This window comes from Uloborus diversus, chromosome 6 (genome assembly GCF_026930045.1).
Source record: "Uloborus diversus isolate 005 chromosome 6, Udiv.v.3.1, whole genome shotgun sequence".
NCBI lineage: Eukaryota > Metazoa > Arthropoda > Arachnida > Araneae > Uloboridae > Uloborus > Uloborus diversus.
In genome coordinates, this window is record NC_072736.1 from 42,814,294 (window position 1) to 42,834,728 (window position 20,435).

The 20,435-nt window shown below is 32.9% G+C and overlaps 1 protein-coding gene across 1 annotated transcript in view; it reads right to left on the bottom strand.

The window, feature by feature from the left end:
• Positions 1-931: 931 nt before the first annotated feature.
• Positions 932-20,435, bottom strand: part of LOC129224602 (pyruvate carboxylase, mitochondrial-like) — a 119,415-nt gene continuing 99,911 nt past the window's right edge. Inside the window, 1 exon segment of the mRNA XM_054859087.1 lies at positions 932-5,074. Within this exon segment, the coding sequence (XP_054715062.1) occupies positions 4,823-5,074 (252 nt within the window). The 3' untranslated portion in view covers positions 932-4,822.

Sequence of the window (20,435 nt, forward strand, 5' to 3'; positions counted from 1 at the left end):
TGCTGCCAATGAAGATAGCTGGGGATTTGAAAATCAAGTTAAGCCTGAGTTCAAGATGTGGAATTTTTCAGTAAAATTTCTTTGAGATAAACAGGTGAAAAGGGGTTGGGGGGGATGACTGGAGAAGTTCTCTTTATCCCAGGAAGAAAACTCCTTTGAGCAGAGTAAACTGTATAACTGGCAACACCAGGAAATGAGTTGAAAAATGAGTAAGTAGATTGTGGACGGGTGTGCAATAATTAAGAAACAATATAATTGGGGGGAGGGGGTTCATTTAGCATCTAAATCAACCCCTGCTATATGATCTCAGGAAAAAGATGAAATAATTTTTGATTTCAAGCTTTGCTGCCCAATAAAGATAGCTGGGGATTTGAAAATAAAGTTAAACCTGAGTTCGAGATGTGGAATTTTTCAGTAAACTTTTTTGAGATAAACGGGTGAAAAAGGTGGGGGGGGGGGGGGTGACCAGAGAAGTTCTTTTTATCCCAGGAAGAAAACTCTTGGAGCAGAGTAGACTCTATAACTCGCAACACCAGAAAATGAGCCGAAAAATGAGTAGATTGCGGACGTGTGTGCAGTAGTTAAGAAACAATATAATGGGGGGGGGGGGGGGTCCATTTATGCTTTAAAAGCAGGGAAGCTGAAAAAATCAACATTAGGAGCAGGTTCCATTGTATGAAGTTTAAGGTTTTAAAAAAATAAATAATAATAGGGTTCAGTTATGGCCTGCAAAACTGCATTTACAATGAATTAAATGCATTAATTTAATTAAATAAAAGGACAGTGAATAATTTTTTATTTGAAAATTTTTGTCCTTTTTGGAATTATTTCTTTCTATCATAACTGTTGAAAACGTTGCATGATTTTAAATGAACAAGGAATAAACAAATGTAATTTCTTTAATTCATAACATGATTAAAACCTTCTAAAGTACAAATATCTTACGGAATAACAATGTGCATTCAATTGTAAGATGGGTTAAAAATGAGGAGCATGTATTGTATGACAAAAACAACTTATTAAATTGTTTCATTTTCTAGGAACAAATAACAGGAATAAAAAATTTGCAAACATTTCTCAATAGATAGTAAGATTTGACTGCATTAAAATCTCAAAAAATAAGTATTTAAGTACATCAAAGATAGGAATTAATACTGGCAATGTAAAAAAAAAATAGAATTTGCACATTTACTAAAACCCAAGGCAATAAAATCCTTCATTTTGAATGCATGATTATTCCCTCCATTCTGGTAGTCATTCAGCATTTTACAAGATGCAGTTTCTCTGATTTTTATGTTAAGAACAGTAAATAAAGCAACATTACAATTACTAGAGTGTTTTGGAATTAGTCACAGACTGGCAAAAAATGGTGAATATTTGTAAATTTAAAATATTTAATTAACTAATGTTTTTGCATAATTTTAAATAATTTCCAAAATATGACTAGAAAAGTTTTTTTTTTTCTTTTTTGCATAAAATGCTTCTATTAAAAAAATAAATAAATAAAATAAAAACATTGGCCAGCAACTGAAGTAAGGATTTCTCTTTTGAAGAAAAGCTAAATAAGCTAAATATGTATAACCCTTAAATAAAATCAATGCTAAAATTATTTATACATGAATGCAATATAAACTAAGCACTGAATACAGCTCACAGACACATAACAATAAAATTCATTATTTCTTACAAACATCAACAAATATACACATATAATTATCAAGTATCAAAATATTCACTACTCTCACTGATAAACAGTATCATTAGTAGTCAACTATACAGACAGTACGACAATCCGAAATCTTTTAACATACTAACTATACCGTTTTAAATCTAATCTATTCTGCCACTATAAGAAAAAAAGGCCTTAAAGCGAAAACTTTTTTTTTCTGTTTTATTTCTAGTTTTTGTTTCATTATTGTAAATTCAAAATAGAAAAAAAAGTAATAAAAGTTTTAATGTAGCAAAACAGAGACCAAACTAAAGTGCCTTTTTGCTTACAATAGCACAATATCACATAAATGCTCTGTTGTATTGCTTAAAGCACAAGTTCTATCATTTTCTTTTTTTGTCATGGAAGTACTCTGAAATCGACGGAATATAACTGGAAGCAGCAGTTTTCAACGTTGCTAAGAAAAATTCATAACGCTCAGAAACCAAAATAAATCTAGCAGGTACACACTAATTTCAATTTCCAAAAAATAAGATGTTTTAACACTATATAGAAATTCTCAACTTTTAGCTACAAAACCCAAAGTGCAATAGAAAGAAAACTAAAATATTTTACAGTAAAAATCAATAATAGATTATAATATATTCATATACACTAACTAAGCACAGCCAATAATAAAGTATTTTATAATACATTGATTTTACTTTTAAAACAACAGATATTTTAACAAAAAAAGTTTTTCACTAGTTCTAATGTAGCTTTTCCACAAAAACTGACTCTATGATTTAATTTTTTTTAACACACAAAGTAAAATGAGTCACTATTATGCATGAGGAAAAAGCTAGTTCATGATTTCCACAGAAATTAAGATATAAATTATCTCCAATACAGAATTCAAAAAAAAATTACATACTTAGTGAAAAATCATAAGCCATTAAAAAAACCTGAATAGCAAGATGATTTGAAAGCTTCCAGTAGTGTTAATAATTTTTACACACTTACAGTAAAATAGATAAATTTCTGCAGGGATAGTTAGATTCAAGTCTAACACTTCCAGTTAGAAATAATTTACATTAGACAAGACGAATTAATCAGAATGCGTCAATTCAACAGATATGTTCCCCATTGGAATGTAATAGATGGTGCAAAGATTTCGAAGTGATATGTAGGGTTTTGAAGCTATTTTCTCTTTAGATTTTCACCTCTTTTCTTTCAAAACAATTTTTAAAACAATAATAATTTGTGGATAAAAGGAAGGTAAAAAACCCTCACATAAATAATAGCCGATGATCCAGTAATCCACGTGTTTCAACAATGAAACACGCGCCAAAGCATGATAATTTGATAATATGTTTTGGCAATGTTTAACATGCAGGGAAAGGCTTTATTGTGACAAGGCTGATCTCAATCTGGCAACTTAACCGTTTTAATTGTAAGACTGTATCGTTTCAGGGGAATGAATAAACTGTAAAATGTTAACAATGAACGCTGTCTACTGGAGTTTAGGGGTCTATTGTGCTGGAATTGCAAGTGAAGGTGAATTAATTTTTCTCCTCATAGTCACTTGTTTCCTTTTTTTTTCGTTCTTTTGGAATAAATTTCGAGTCATCTTTAAAAAAAACTTCAAGTTAAAGGAAGTTAACTTCGAGATATTGAGAGTAATTAGTGTGGAATTAAAGACAAAAGAGTCAAGACTTGATAAAAAACTTTAATTATAGCAATATTCGAGTTTTTGGTCTTCCAAGTTATTGTGAATTGGACTGCACTTACAAAAATAAATTTCATTTCTTTTCTAAATATAGTTAAAGAAAAGTAAAATATAGAAATTTTCAAATCAGAAATAACAATGTCAAAAAGCACAAATTGCAGAAATACTGCAGCCATGTGTTTTGGTGTTACAAGGAAAGCCCTTTTTAACGCAAAATGAATGATTTTATGGATGGAAACACAAGCAACAAAAGTCTTTGTCGGATGTGGATGTCTTTTCATCCATAAGCTCATTTGTTTTGTATTGAAAAATGTGTCTTGATTATGCCAAAATAGGTTTTTGCTGTAGTCTGCAATTTCTGTAATTTGACGTTGTCATTTCTTATTGTACTTTTTAGCACAAAGGTATTTATTTATTTCAAAGAAATTTTATTTTAATTGAATAATTTAAAATAAAACCCCAGCAATAATGTGCATTAATATACAAGTAATTTTGGGCAAGTTTACTTCTTACTTATTTTAACTGGCTTTCCGAGAAAAGTTGAGGTTCCAATTAAAGAAAGGAACCTATTGTATACTAAAATATTCATTTAAAAATACAAAGTTTTACCTGAAATTCTAAAAGCAATTCAGTATAAACTTTCATTACAAAAACAAGACATATATACATAAACAGTGAACACAGTTTGAACACCACTGAAAATTCTAAATCAAAATGCAATAATTAAAAGTAACATTTAACAACTCACTGTAAAAATTAAAACCAAAAATGAAACAAATATTTAAAATTTAAAAGGGTGGGGTAAGCAGCAATAATATCAACAATCTTTTTACTACTTCTTTTCCATTTGAAAATAAAAGTTTAAATACTTTGGGGAGCATTTGGCACAGATGTTTAAAAATGAAAACAGATTTCAAATAAATGAGTTGTAACAAAAATTAATTCTAAATAACAAAACATATAGCGCTAAACAATCAAATATTAACATAAAAAGTCAAAAGAAATTACTTAAAAATACATTAAAACACCAAAGATAAAATAAGATAAAAGCATAGAATACTTGGATACAACCAGAAAAGATACATATTTCGAAAATATAATTTAAAAATTTTTAAATAAGCACCGAGTTTTTTTTGTAGTTTAAGTGGTGTAGTAAAATCATAACAGATGAAGAGATCAGTGTAATATCACTTATTAAATGCAAATGGACTCAACAGTTCGATAAATTTTCAAAGTATATAATTAAGGCACATGACTTCCTACATTAACAAAGCTAAACAATGAGTTACAAGACAATGTATTGCAATAGTGTTGCATACATTTCAATAATCTCAAAATGAATTTTTTTTTTTAAAGGCAAATTTGGACAAAAAGACAAAACAAAAAGAAACACCTGATAATTAGACTAATCTCAAGTACAAATATACTAAATATGAACATCCCATTTATTCTTCTATTTCAACAAGCAAATCATTTCCTTCAATTTTCATATTAGGAGTAGCAAATATTTTCTTCACAGTTCCGGAAACTGGGGCTTGTACAACCATTTCCATTTTCATGGCACTTAATATTATCATAGCATCTCCCTTTTCAACCTTCTTTCCTTCCTCTACTTTAACATCAATAACTGTTCCCGGCATTGGAGCACCAACGGATCCTTTCTTCATTTTATCTGCTTTAGGATGAACATGAACTTCCTAAAAGAAAACAAAATATGACGAATAGTTATTATACAATAGAATATTAGAGTATCTTTAAACTGCCAATGCATAAAATGTAGAGGAAAGTTAAGATGACTGAGCTTTTTCAAAATGGACAAATTGGAAATTTGTCTTGAATAGTTACATAAAGAAAAAAACGTATTTTATAATAAAACTTCCTTTGAAATTGAATTTTTATTTTTAGCAATACATTTTTGCTTTAAAAAAAGGGGGGGGGGTTCACATTTTTTTATGGGGGCAAAGTGAAATATTTTTGTAATGAAATATTTTCTATTCGATTATAAAAAATATTTTTGATCAAAACAATCTGAAAAAAAAAAAAAAAAAAAAAAACCCATAACATAATTAAATAATTAATGTATGAGGACAAATAAGGAGTGAGTAAAAGAGTGAATAAATAGGAAAATAAGCAAATGAATGAATAAATAAGGGAATTAAGCTCGACAGTAGAATAGACCTAAGGCCTCGGTGCTTGCACCTCGTTTCAAGTGCCTCCTTTTCACTTTATAATTAAGGTATGTTAATAAAGTATTTAATACAGAATACATAAGAGATTTAATAAATAATTGAACAATTAAATGAAATAAATTATTTCACTTTGCCCCACATGTACTTATCTGTCTAATTGTATAAAATAGTTAAAATACAAATCAGCTTAATGTTAACTAAATAAATATGCACCAAATATTAGAAGGTCTCAATTAATATTTCACAAGAGCTTTATCATTTAATAATACCAAAAATAATTTTCGACTTACAACAAAATATTATAATATGAGTATCAATTTTTGAAAATTGCTTGTAGTATCATATTCTATGATTTTCCGAGGTATTTTTTTTTGTTGACTGGAACAGACTACATATGAGGCAGTGAGAAGCAAAGGGATGTAAGTGGTATTTAAAAGTTTTGAGGAAAACATGTTTAAAGATAAGGTCCTAGGTAGGCTTTCATTGAATTTTTTTTTCTAAATCATGCTGTATAGCAGCACTTACCAGGGCTACTAGTACAATCTCTTGCCCCAAGACAGAGGAGAGGTTCACCTACCATTTGTACTGGTTACCTCCAAATATTTAATTTTGCCACTTGCATCCCTTTGCTTCTCACTACCTCATGTGTTACAACATAGTTAAAATATTACTAGATAGGTGGAGCTAAAAGCAGAGTAAGTATTTCACCATTTCACTTTGCCCCACCTTTCCCTACTTATCTGTAAGCTGCCATTTTTTAAAAAGTAATAGCAAATCATGTACAGAGTTCTCTGGAAGGAAGCATTAAGGCTCATCCTTAATGAGCTTAATTTTTTTTCAGAGCATGTTTTCCACCTCAAATCACATGTTGTGAATGCTTTTTCCAACTATTTTATAGCTACACTGTGATGCAAAAGTTTAGGACAATGACGTTCATCAACTATAGAATTTAGAATTGCAATAGTAGAAATACAAAAGTCTGCAAACATATTCAAAAACTCTTTTGATATACTATAACCAAAATACAATTGTTTGATATGCTTTTAACAATACTGTTTTGGATAAAAATAGAAATTTGCTTGTTAGACACTATTACGAGTTTGTGATTTTTTTTTCGTAAATGCAAATTTAAAAGAGATGACATCACAGACCTCTTGTACTAAAGGTTTGCCAATGACAACACTTGGTAGTCGAGATGCCGTGAGCTGAGCAGATTAAAGCGGATGAGGTAACTAAGATTTGGTAGTTGAAAGCTGAAGGTAAGCTTGTTCCTGAAATTTCGGCTATTATTAATAGATCAAAGAAATCTATTTATCGAGTTTTATCAAGTCACTGCAATTATAAAGCAAAATGCAGATCTGGGAGGCTGCGTGTGACGAATAAACGGGATGATTGTCAGATCCAAAGACTAGCAAGTACCCCAACAAATGACTGTTCGTGAATATCAAAGGATAAGATTCATAGACGAATTTTGGAAACAGGGACCAATGGTTCACTGCAAAATGAAAAAGAAACCAGCTTCTAAAGCCACATCATAAATCAGAACGGAATGTTGTAGGCTCGAAATCATATGTCATATGGATCGAAATGGTATCAGTAATGTTTATCGACAAAAAAAGTGGAATCTGGATGGTTCAGATGGCTGGACATTGTACTGGCATGACTTACGGAAGGAAACCAGATGTTTTTTTAGTCGCTGACAAGGTGGTGGCGCTGTGATGGTTTGGGCAGCGTTTTGCTACAATGGATAAGTGTCTTTGACCTTAACCAGTGGTCGCCAAACATCACAGCATTACACTAAGACACTAGAAGATAATCTGCTACCATTTGCTGAGCTTATAGGGGGCCCTCAGTGGGAATTTCAGCAAGACAATGCTTCGATTCACACTGCAGGAAACACAAAATCTTGGTTAAATTCAAATATAAAAGTTCTCAATTGACCAGCGTGTAGTCCAGACCTCAACCCTATACAGAATCTTTGGGGCATCATGTGTCACAAAGTTTACAGCAATGGTAGACAATACACTTCTGTATCAGAACTTAAGAGATCTATTGAGGAAGTATAGTACAAAATTGAGCCCCCAAACTATGCAAGATTTAGTTTCTTCGATGGAAACTCCTATTTATGAACTAATAAAGAAGAATGGATGCACAAGCAGGTTTTAAAACTGTTTTATTTAATTTTTATTTCGTTTGTGTCTAAACTTTTGAGATAATGTTAATTTTTTGTCACAATGTAAAAACTTGTAAAATGCACAAGTCAACTTTTCATTGCTATAAATATTATATAGTATGCATACCCATACCACCTTAGACTAAAGTAGTCTTAGGAAAACTGAATAAATAGATTCCGAAATCTGTGTGAAATTGCTCATTGTCTAAACTTTTGCGTCGCACTGTATAATTTCATACATTCAAAGCTTACAGTAACGTAACAGCCTGTCTGACTAAATAAACATGACTTTTGATGAAAATTTGAGGAAATATGATCCATAACAAAATTATGGAGGGAGGAGTGCTCTCTAGCACAGTGCTTCTCAACCTTTTTTACTTTGCGGCACACTTAAGAAGTTTCTAGACCAACGGGGCACACTAAACTTAATCCCGCAATGGTCAAGTTTTTATCATTACATTCACTGGTAAAACGACGGTTGGGGGGGGGGGGGGGTACTTTTTTCATATGAATTATACAATTATAACTAACGTAGTGTATTTAAATTTATTTAGAATGTAGAAACATTTGAAATGTATAGAAGTTGATAATAAACAACAAAACTACCTATATCAGACTTTACAGGAAATTATACTTGATATGTTTCAAAGCATTTCTGTATTAAAACCAAGCACCTAACTTCCGTGTGACACTAATGAGACACTTGAGCCTGCCTTGAGGAGCAAAGCCGTTTGATGTTCGGCTCTATGCTGGAAAGTGCTACAAGAAGTTCTTGATCAGGCTGTTTAAATGAACTCTTGTTGTTTGTTGGTAAGTGTGAGGGTTGAGAAGCTGAGTTTGCAAAGATAGTAGTTGAAAATGGTAGCAGCACATCAATAGCAAGACAAGACATGGTGGGATACTCATTTTTAACCAGCAACCAAAATTCGTCCAGAAGCACTTCGCTCAACTTAAGTTTCCATACATTAATGTATTGGAAAGGGTTCAAAGGCGGGCTACAAGGCTAATAAGTGGACTTTCCCACTTAGATTATGATTCCAGGCTTAGAAGGCTAAAAATGTACAGTCTTGAGCAAAGAAGAGACCGAGGGGACATGATTCAGCTGTTTAAATTTATTAAAACGAAAGATGTTAGGGGCTAAAGTTTAGCACTGAAAACAGGACAAGGGGTCATTGTTTTAAGCTATTTAAATCTCAGGCTAACATGGATATTAGGAAAAATTATTATTATAGCAGGGTAGTGGAACCTTGGAACAGCTTACCGGAAGAGGTGGTAATGAGCAAAGGAGTAGACAGTTTTAAGAGGGCTATTGATCTTCACTGGGGATTGTAAATTGACTAGGACCAGTCTAGCTGGGCCCAGAGCCTGTTGCTGGTCGTCACTTTTGTATTTGTATTAGTTTAAGAGTACGGTCGCTCTTGAGGTCCATAAATTCTTCTCGCGCCTTCAAAGAAAGGTCTGTGAATGATGCATCCGCAGACGAAGAAAATGGAACGTGAATCCAGACTGTTCCTGCCTTGGGGAGGGGGCAATACTTCCGTTCGTGAAAGATTTAGAAAAAATTCTGTATAATTAGTTTATTTTGTGGAAATTAGAACCTGTTTTCAAAAACTGAAAGTAATGGGATCACAAGAAGTTTAAAAGAGGTGGGGCAGCAAATCTTACCTCTCTCCTTGTTGGGTATGTCTTATTGCACATGATCGACAGGGTGAATTGAGAAGTTATAGAATGATACAAACGCTATTTGGCCGTAACTTTAAAATAAAATGCATCAAGGCTTTCTTCTTATATAACTACGAATACCGCGGCACACCGGGTTCCTTGTTGCGGCGCACCAGTGTGCCGCGGCACACCGTTTGCGAAGCCCTGCTCTAGCATATGATAGGGGGGGGGGGGCATCACCTTGGCTTGAGTGGTGGGGACTGGGCACATCTGCTCAACATATTTTTTTTACCAAGGAGGTATTCCGCAGGCCATTGAAACTTGACCCTTACAGAAATTTCTGGTTCTGCCCAGTACACTATATGACCAAAAGTATTGGGACACTTTCAAAAATTCACATTCTTACGGATTTCTCGAGAAATAAAAGACCAATTGCTCTGTAATTTTTTTCACATAAAAAGTATACCCTAGCTGTCATTTTCCAATAACAATTAAGTCTGCTATTCATTTAGGGGACAAGCAACAAATTGAGAAAACATCAAAAAAAGGTTTTGATCATTTTTCATTTAAATAGCTAGGAATAAGCTATAAATTTCAGAAATAAGTTAAAAATCTATCAAAAATTAATTTTTATATTTTCGTGAAAGTATCTCTTATACCCAAGGAAAGCATTGCCAATAAGCATTTCTTTCAAAAATGAAATTTTTTTTGAAAGTTTTCCGCTCATGTCACGCAGAGTTTTTCGTCAAAAGTTACTAAACTTTCTGGATATTTGACAGCATATTAGAGAAACATAATAAAATTTTAAGTTAAAATATGGAAAATTTAATGAAATATGAACGTTTAAATCAATTTTTCACCGTGCATGCGCAGCACATAGCAATTTATAACGTTTTTAATCCAAAGCTCAGATATATCTTACAACTCATAAAAAATTCCACCTCAATATCCTTAGGATTTAAAAAGTTATCAGCGATTTAATAAGCCGAATATCTATAATTCTTGGATAGGTGATAAATGGTAAGGTGTTGATCTCAAACTGGTAACACTTTCTTGCTATCTTTGCCGAGTGATTCATTATAAGAGAGGATTATTTGCGAACAATCCCACACGATTCGTCTTCTAGCCAAGAATTGTTAAAATTCAGCTCATTAGATCGCTGATAACTTTTTGGATTTTAAAGATACATTTGTGATATTTTTTTAACGAGATGAAGGATATATCTGCTTTCAGGTTATAAATTGCTATCTATCGCGCAATGCAATTGCAATGAGAAATTGCTTTAAATGTTCATATTTCATTAAATTTTCAATATTTTAATTTCAAATTTTATTATTATGTTTCTCTAATATGTTGTCAAATATTCTGAAAGTTTAGTAATGTTTGAGGGAAAACTCTACGTGACATGAGCCAAAAAAACGCAATTTTGAAAGAAATGCTTATATCTCCATGGGCAGGGGTGGCATTTCAACATTTCATTTGGGGGGTCGAGTTCTTAAAAATGAGTTACCTCAGTGTGGAGCAAAACACATATTGGCTAGCGGAAGTGAATCATAAAATGAGCTTAATATTAATGAAAATTTAAGGTTTAAGAACAGTTTAAAATTGAATGCCCGAAATTGTTTATTTATTTCATTATAAGTTATCATTCTAAAATTTCTTGATACTGCAGATTTTACATTTTAGTATAGTTTTAATGTATGATTTTTGGAATTCGGAAGAACACGAAATCCTGTTACTAATCAATCAATGCCCGGTGTCGTGCTTTTTTTCCAGTACAGCTGGAAGGAAAGTTTTTTTTTTTTTTTTTTGCCCATTGTTCTTCGAAAAAAATTCTCTAATCTCCCAAGATACGAAAAGGATCTTTCTCTACTAGCCGGGCAGATTGGAATAGTTTAAAAAAAATTGAAGGAACAAAGTTATGCAAGAAAACCTTTCACATTCTGCTCTTCAAAATCTCCCAAGCAAAAATTTTTAAATTCAAACAGTGTGTTAATTTCATTCAAAACTGAATCTTATTTTATACAAAATATTAAATCAATGTTATGACTTATCATCATCATATGGATGGATATCACATCTTCAAAATTCTGTCTTTTTTTTTCCGCCTTTATAAAATTGACTAGAAAACTTTTTTAAAAGTCCCACTCTTATTTGAAATATACATCGCTACAAAAATTATTAACAGTTTTAGCTGTAAATTTAACTAAAGCTTGAACAGTCTGAAAATCAAGGTTAGCGCATTAAAGATGTTTTGATAGAGCAAAGCATTGTTTAAAAACTCTCTACAATACACAAAAAATTAATAAAAGTTCTGCAGGTTAAAGGGCATCAGCCTTTTCACTATTAGCCTCGTTCACAGCACACTTTCAACCTCGCAAATCCCCGCTCCGGCTCGGCAAAAAAAAAACATTTAAAAATTCCCCGTTTCCATGTTAAATGAGGTTTTCCATTGTACCAGAGAAAGCAGTTTTTACCCAGCAGTTTTAGCGGCTATACCCAGCAAGTAGACAAACTTGTTTCGGGTAATGCATTCTGGGTAAAAACTCTGCTTTCACTCGAGAAAAAAGCAGAAGAAAAATTCCATATACCCCGCAAATGAACGGAATGTGGTGAAAAGCAGGTTTTTTTCCGGGGTTGAAAGTGTCCATGGAACGGCCCTATTGAAAGAGTCATTTCCCAATAATTCTTCCACACGTCAAATCACTATTCTGAAATTTTAAGAAGGGTAGCTATGATTTTAAATCTTGAGTCTTGAAGACTCCGAGATTGCATAATTAAATAGCCCCAGCAGAAAAGATATTTGTTGATGTGTGATATATATATATATTTTTTTTTTTTTTTAAGCGTATTTAAGAAATTTCTATGAAAGCATATTATGCATTGAGTTATTGAAATGCGGTTTCTAGCAGAAGAAAGCAATGAATACTTATTAAATAACACTCATTACGGTAAGCACACAAGTATGAAACATTTAGCCTATATGAGAAGATTATTTCTTTAGTTAAATAAAAACATGATTCTCCATTAGTGTTTTCTGTTCTGAAAAGGCCGGCATTCGGCAAATGCTTCAAGAACTCCCAAGTCATTATTCAGATAGCCGAAAACACTTGCGCTCTTGTCTGGAAATGTATCGAGTTCCATCAATTTTTTCTGAAAATCAGCGAGAATTTTTCTAACGAACATTGATTTGCAATTTACATACAGTGAAACCCCTCTATTACGGACACTAACGGGACAAACTTTTTTGTCCGTAAGAGAGGGGTGTCCGCTTTACAGAGGTTTTTTTAATTTAATTAACTTTAGTTATTTGTTTATGTTTTTGAAATCTTAAATGAAATATGTGTGAATTCTACTCTTTCTTATGCATAGATTTTTTTTAATTTACTAGTTTTTACCAACATATACATAATAAACAATTATTTTATCAGGTTAAATTCAAATATTACAGTTTTGCACACTCAAAGAGATTTAAATAACAGGTTCGCATAAAAGTTACATACCTAATTTGTACTTTTAAAAAATTGTTCGATTGATGTCTGTTGATATGTTTTGATCGATGAAAGTCTTTCATTTTCGAAATGTATCTTAAGTTCTTGTACCAAGTCTAGTCCTTTAGGATCGTTGTGTTTAATTGAAAATTCCCTGAGTCCATCTAATACGCTTAAAGCTTCGTTAACATTTTTAATTGTTTTAACGTCTTCTTTTACGGACAGTTCATCTTCATCGTCATCCCCAACTGTATGATCTTCGTTAATTTCGCGCACTATGCTTGCAATTTCTGTTTCGCTTTCTTCAGTGAAAACTTGGTCGTCGATGGGAGCATAGTCTTCAGTGGTCACTTTTGTGAACCCTGCTTGTTGCATTAACGACTGCAAATCGGATCCATCATTGTCACAATCAACTTCGTTGTCAATTTCCTCTGTGGCAGATCCTTTTTTGAATCCAACGCCATTAAAGCAACTTACTATTGTTTCTTTTTTAACTTCCTTCCATGCGTGCTTAACCCAGCTGATTGCATCTAACACATCAATTGTTTTGGACAATTCGCTACTTGTTTTAGTTTCTTCCATTTTATTGATTAAATGCTTCATAACTAGTTGTCTGTATTGAATTTTAAATGCTTGAATTATCCCAGCATCCATAGGTTGGCATTTCGATGTTGTGTTTGCTGGCGAGAAGACTATTTCTATATTTTTCAAGTGAAAGTCTTTGGGATGGGAGGGCGCGTTGTCCATAAAAATAACAATATGCCTTTTTTCTCTCCCCAACTTCTTATCAAAAGTTACAAGCCAATCAGATATGACACTGGTTGTCATCCACGCTCTTCTATTTGAATACCTACAGGTAATTTTTTTATATCCAGTCCTTTAAAACACCGAGGTCTGGCTGCTTTTCCGATGACAACTGGTTTTAATTTTGTACCATCCATGCTGGCACCCAACAAAACTGTTAAGCGTTCTTTGGAGATTTTGCCACCAGAGCAGTTTTTTTCCGTAAAGTTAAGGTTTTATCTGGCAGAGCTCTATAAAACAAACCGCTCTCATCAATGTTATAAATGTCACATGGCTCGTAATTTTCAATCAAACTAGGCACTTTCTCAAACCATTTCTCGCAAACGTCAGCATCCACATCCATGGATTCACCACATATTTTTTTAAAAACGATATCATGTCTCGTTCGAAAACGATCTAACCATCCATTGGAAGCTTTGAAATTTTCTATACCCATTTCAGTAGCTGCTTCTTTCGCCTTTTCTTGTAAAATAGGGCCAGAAATCGGAATATTTTTGCTTCTTGCGGACAAACCATTTAAACACAATTTCATCCACTGCAAGGGCATTACTTTTAGGAAAATCTTTTTTCTTCTCTTGGTTTCCATTTATGAACCATTCTTTCTTAAACTTCTCTTTTCCTTTTAATATACAGCAAATTTGTGTGCGTCCCACACCAAACTTTTCAGCAATGTTCCGTATTCCAATTTTATTTTTTTCTGCGAAATCTATAACTTCAATTTTTTCTTTAAGAAAAAGAGTACGACGCTGACGATGAGTATTCAGAGCCATTTCAATGAGAACGATGAAACAACTGAATGCTTTTACCCTTAAGTTTACTTTATGATATTGCATTGGCTTTACTTTTACTCTCTATAAAATATTTTTGTTAGATGGCGCGTCAACTCGGCTCCACTTAGACACAACACGCCTGCTTGTTAGTCATCTGAAAAGGAACAAGGCAACGGGGGAGGGTGGGGGTATACAGACAGAAACGTGCAAAATAATCATTTTCTCTTTTCTTTTCTTTTATTTTTGACGATTTGATGATGTTTTTTGGAATGAAAAATGCATTTCGGTGTCAAGCTGAAAATTTTTTGCTACGCAGTAGATGCAAAGTAAAATTGCAAAGAAATATTTTTTTTATCTCCGTATAAGCTGGTCGACTTTGCATTAAATGAAGCCTTTCAATGGAGTAGCTATTTAATTCTCAAGTTTTAAATACTGTCCGCAAAAAAGGATACATCAATGTAAATGACTTCAGAAAGGGTGTCCGTGTCCGTATTTGAGGGTGTCCGTACGAGAGAGGTTCCTTATACATTAGGTTTAATGTCTCTCTGCCGGGGAATTAAAAACTGTCCGCATAAGAGGGGTGTCCGCATTAAAGGGGTGTCCGTTAGGAGGGGTTTCACTGTAAATTGAATTTATCCATTTTTAACCTTCTGGTCAAAAAATTTGGGGGTGCAACTGCCCCCTATTTGTTGCCCCTGTCCATGGGTATAAGAGATACTTTCATGCAAATATAAAAATAAATTCTAGATAGTTTTTTTAACTTATTTCTGAAATTTATAGCTTATTCCCAGCTATTTACAACGAAAAATGATCAAAAACCTTTTTTGTTTCCTCAACTTGTTGTTCATCCTCTAAATGAATAGTAAACTTAACTTTTGTCGGAAAATGGCAGCTAGAGTATAATTTTCATGTGAAAAAAATTACAAAGCAATTGGTCTTTTATTTCTCGAGAAATTTGTAAAAATGTGAATTTTTGAAAGTGTCCCAATATTTTTGGTCAAATAGTGTATATACAGTTGAATCTCGACTTATGCGAGGGATGCATTCCAAAGCTTCTCGAGTAAGTCAAAATTTCACGTTGTGGAAAAGGAATGTGTAAATTTTTTTATAAACATACCTAATTATTTTAGACACTGGTTAACACCACCTCAAACTGTTTTAAACCATTCTTTGACTATACATTACCATTTCTTACATAAAGAACTGAGTTTTTATTTCTATTTTTAAAAAAGCTACCTTTAACAGCATAAAATGCTGTTACGATGCACAAAATCAGTAATCAACGGGAAAGAGAGACGCAAAATAAATGAGTACAGTACAAACAGTATGTAGTAATAATAAAATGATGTCCTATAATAATACTGTGCAGTAGATCCAGTATTGATATTTGTAACTTTAATAAATGAAGATGTTGATGACTTATGCTGCATGATCAAATTTTTATTCCATTGTATTTTTAAATGCAGATGCTTGGCTAGTTCTTTTATAACGTTTCCATCTATGGCAACACCCCTCTTCTTGGTTTCTTTAATTCTCAAAGAGGAGCTGCCATTTAAAAAAAATTTCATTTTACATAGACATTACTCGGCGAACTTTTAAGGATTGAATTATCTTGACTTTTAATTGTACATGTGGAAGATTCACTTACACCTAATATTGTCGTACTACCTTAGACGCACATTTTAGATGTTCAAACATATCGAGAACCTTTATTTTTTCTTTTACTATCAGAATTTTTTTTTTCTGTCTTAACAAACTTTAGATACAACAGTGCTCTTAGGTTTCATTATAAACTGGTGTAAGAGAAATTAAGAGAATTTTCAGATTTGGTCAGTGATTTCCAGAACTACTGGACCAATTTCGATGAAATTTGGTATGTACATACATTGAAACAATACAAACCAAATAACCATCTAAAACTTAAAATACACACGCATGGTCATAAAAAATGCTCGTTATAGTTGGAAGGAGTAAATTTCCGATTCGGAAAAATTGAAAAAAAAATTAAGTTTTTCAACTTTTCAGGGTTTTAATTGAAATTTTCAGCAAAAAGTGATTAGAAATTTCTCACGCTTAAGTTCGGATGTAATTTCCTCCCCCCCCTATAGATCAAAAAATATTTAATAATACTTTTTGCAAAAAAGTTTAAACCAATAATCTTAGTGAAGAATTTATTTTCCTTCTTCATAAAACAAACAAGCATAACTTTAATCACAAAACTATGTTTCTGCTGACTGTGCGAACCAAACATACAGGGTGCGGCAAAAAAAAAAAAAAAAAAACGGGCAAGCAATTTTCAAGGAAATTTTATTAAAAATAAATAAATTAACAAAACACAAAAAATAATAATATGAGAAGACCATTAGCAATCAATAAATTTAATTGGTTTCAAACTGGCAGCCTTTTGCAGTAATACAGAGATGCAAGCTACTTGTTGAAATTTTCATTCAAGGGCTCTCTGCAAGTCCTTTAATCAATCCTATTCCCTATAAAGCAATTGGTTTTAAGTAGAGACGTACCGAGTACTCGGTAACTACTCGGTACTCGGCCTACTCGGTCAATTTGCCGAGTACTCGGTACTCGGCCAAATTCTGATCAGATACTCGGCCAATACCGAGTAGTTGCAAAAAATTGAATATTGTCCAAGACAGATACTAAAATTTATTAAAAAAAGAGCAAGCATTATACTCTGCAATCATTTACAATTAAAATTTATAAGTCAAATTTAAATTTTGAGAATAATGAAGTTTGTAATGCTTCAATGGAATAAATCTTTATTTTAATGTCTCCAAAGTTAATAAAACTTATTTATTAAAAATTATGCGAAAAAGGAAAGTACAGAAAATATGGAATTTTTATATTAAAAATGGATTTTTGCTTCAACCAAAAATTAGTTATAAAAAATATAAAAATATCTTTGCTTAAAAAATAAAAAGAAATAAACAACGTTAAAAGTACAGTGCAGGAATACTGCAGACACATGTTTTGGCGTTACAAGGAATTCTTTTTTCAATGCACAAAATGGGAACTCGCGGATTTAAAGACAAAACTCGGATTTTTTTTGTCGAATGTCTTTACCTTCTTTAGCTCACGTGTTATGCACTGAAAAATATGTTCCTTGTAATGGGGAGGGGGGGGGGGGGCAGAAACATGTGTCTGCAGTGTTCCTGCACATTTGTTTTATCTGCTTTTAAAAATTATTTATATTTGGCGGACTAGAACTATAATTGATTGGTATATAGTGAAAATCCTCCAAACGTACACCCCTCAAAGGCAGACACCCCTCTTATGCGGACAATTTTTAATTCCCCAGTTCCAATGCAAATAACAGTCTTAAACCCAATCCTGCGGACACCTCTCTATTGCGGACAAAAAACATTGTACTGTTAGTGTCCGCATTAGAGGGATTTTACTGTAATTTGTTTTAATTCCAACTTGATTAATCATACCTTTTATTTATTTTTAATTTTTAAAATAATTTTTTTGTAAAATTTTAGACACAAACAAAATTGTTTATATAATGCGTTATTGAATTTCAACAGGAATTTAGTTTTAAAAACTATTATATGGACAAGGAGGTCTATACTACTATTCCAATAAGTTCAAAATTCATCACATGTGTGTCGAATGTTCTTCTTAAAACATAATTGGTACTTGGTAACTCGGCCGAGTAGTGAAAGGCCGAGTACTCGGTAACTCGATACTCGGCCGAGTAGTGAAAGGACGAGTACTCGGTACTCGGCCAAAGTGCTACTCGGTACGTCTCTAGTTTTAAGAGTTCAATTTTATGTGTGTTTAGGGTAGACCTTTGACTCCAAAATAGGCCATACATTGTAATAAATGGGATTGAGGTCAAGCGAGTCGAGCGTCCACTCTAAAGATATCATGTCAAAAACAATGCGCCTTGCACCACTCTTGTCTTTTTGGTCATATGAATCGGTGTGGAGTTAGAGGAAAATGTCCAGTCTACAATGCTGAAGTGCTCATACGCCCACAAAAGTACAATAACTTCTAAAATGTCCTTCTGGTTCACTTTTTGATTCATTTTACGGCCCTCATTCACAAAAAGCTAGAAATATTTTGTCGCTTGTGCTGATTCCATCTCAGACCAAGCCTGACTTCGGATTTTGGCGATGTCTAACACTTTCTAAGGTGCTTGGAGTGTCTACAGACCAAATCCTATGGTTCTGGGGGATGTGAGCCGGAAGAACGGTAAATCAGTGAAAGGTATTTCTTCCAGCGTGAACTTGTGGCCCCTCTCAAACGTTTCTGGCATCTTTGGAGAAAAAAATGGCATCTTTGGCACAAATGCCTGAACTTTTTGGAACTCTTAAAACTTCTGTTTGAGCTGTTTTTTCCCTTGGTCCCACTTATCGGTCACAAATTTCCATCTTACGAACGACTTCTCTCGTGGAAACCCAAGGATTTCATTGAACTCACTTTTGGATGACCTGACGATTAACTGAAATGTTCACTGTTCGTTTTTGTACACATTCCCGACTATCATTTAAAAGTCACTTGAAACGGCATGCCGTTTCAAATACGGTTTGTCGAGAGACAACAAGCAAACAAACTGTCGTTCTACTTGGCTAAACAACTTAAAATAGCAGGTATTTTTCTTAAAATTGTGAGAAAACCGAAAAACAATACATAAACTAGGTAAAATATTGTAAATTATTTTCTAATAAAGTGAGAAACAAAAATAAATTAGGCACTCATTAAAATGAAATTACCTTTCTTCTATTCGATGATACAATTTTTGTCCGACATTTTTTTTTGCCACACCTTGTATACTGCCGTGCTAAGCAAAAAAGAAGAATTCGCAGTTGTGCTCAAGCTGAGATATTGTATTTTAAAGTGTGGCTCTTCCCTATATTTGATTCAGATGTCTTTTTTTTTTTTTTAAAGAATTTTTCGAAACAATAGTTCTTGATCAAATGACCCTAAAACATCTTACTTATTAAGTAAAATACGAAACAGAGAACTTGGTTATAATAACTCGAATTTGTTCAAAAGTGCTGGTATGACTACTTTTACTACTGTGCTCAGCACGGTCGTATGAATAAACTGAAACTGTAGTTTTGGTTCAGTTTAAGAAACACCAATTTAGTTTTGATTTGGTCTGAGACTGGATTGGAAAAAATCAAAACTGATTAGCTTTCATTTTCAGACAGTAAAGTTACATTGTATTATTTTTCTTTCAAAAAAAAAAAAAAATCAATCATGTTTGAAAGTCAAAAATTTCAATTAATACTTCAAGTTTCAAAGGCAATCTAAAATAGAAAATGTAATTGTTACGATTAGACACACATCACCCAATATTATTGGTTGAATGACGACTTGACTTATTTCTAGTGTTTGATCATGAAAGCTCTCAGTTATAAAACAAAAAGTTTTTTTTTTGTTCTAATTAATTTTACCTTTATGCGTATTTCTGTCAAGCAGATGTGTGGATAGCATATATTTCTCAATGCTTAACCCTGTATATGTTCCAAGAAACACAGAGCTATTAAGAAACCCTAATTTTACTCATAAAAAAGTCAAATTTTCCATTTTTTCTAATTTTTCCTGAAAAAAACCGGCAAAAAAACTTTTTTTTCCACCATTTCAAAATTTCCGGAAATTTTACATCTCTACCTGTAACAGACATAAAGCCCTTGCAGTGTGCCTCCTTACTTGAAATGAAGCAGTTTATGGGATTCTGGGGAAATTTTTTCCACTCGTTCAAAAACGCCATACTCAGGCTGTAGACAGAGGGTCCCTGGAGGGGCATTGCGAGTTGCTATTGCCCTCCCGAGAGCATTCCAGACATGCTCTATAGGATTGGAGTCTAGAGATCTGCTTGGCCAATCTATCCTGTGAATATCCTTCCATTCAGGAAATTTGTCGACCAGAAGAACGCTATGTGGTCTTGTGTAAACCTCCATTAAAATTAACTCAGGGCTAACAGCGCCCCTCAAGAGGTGAGC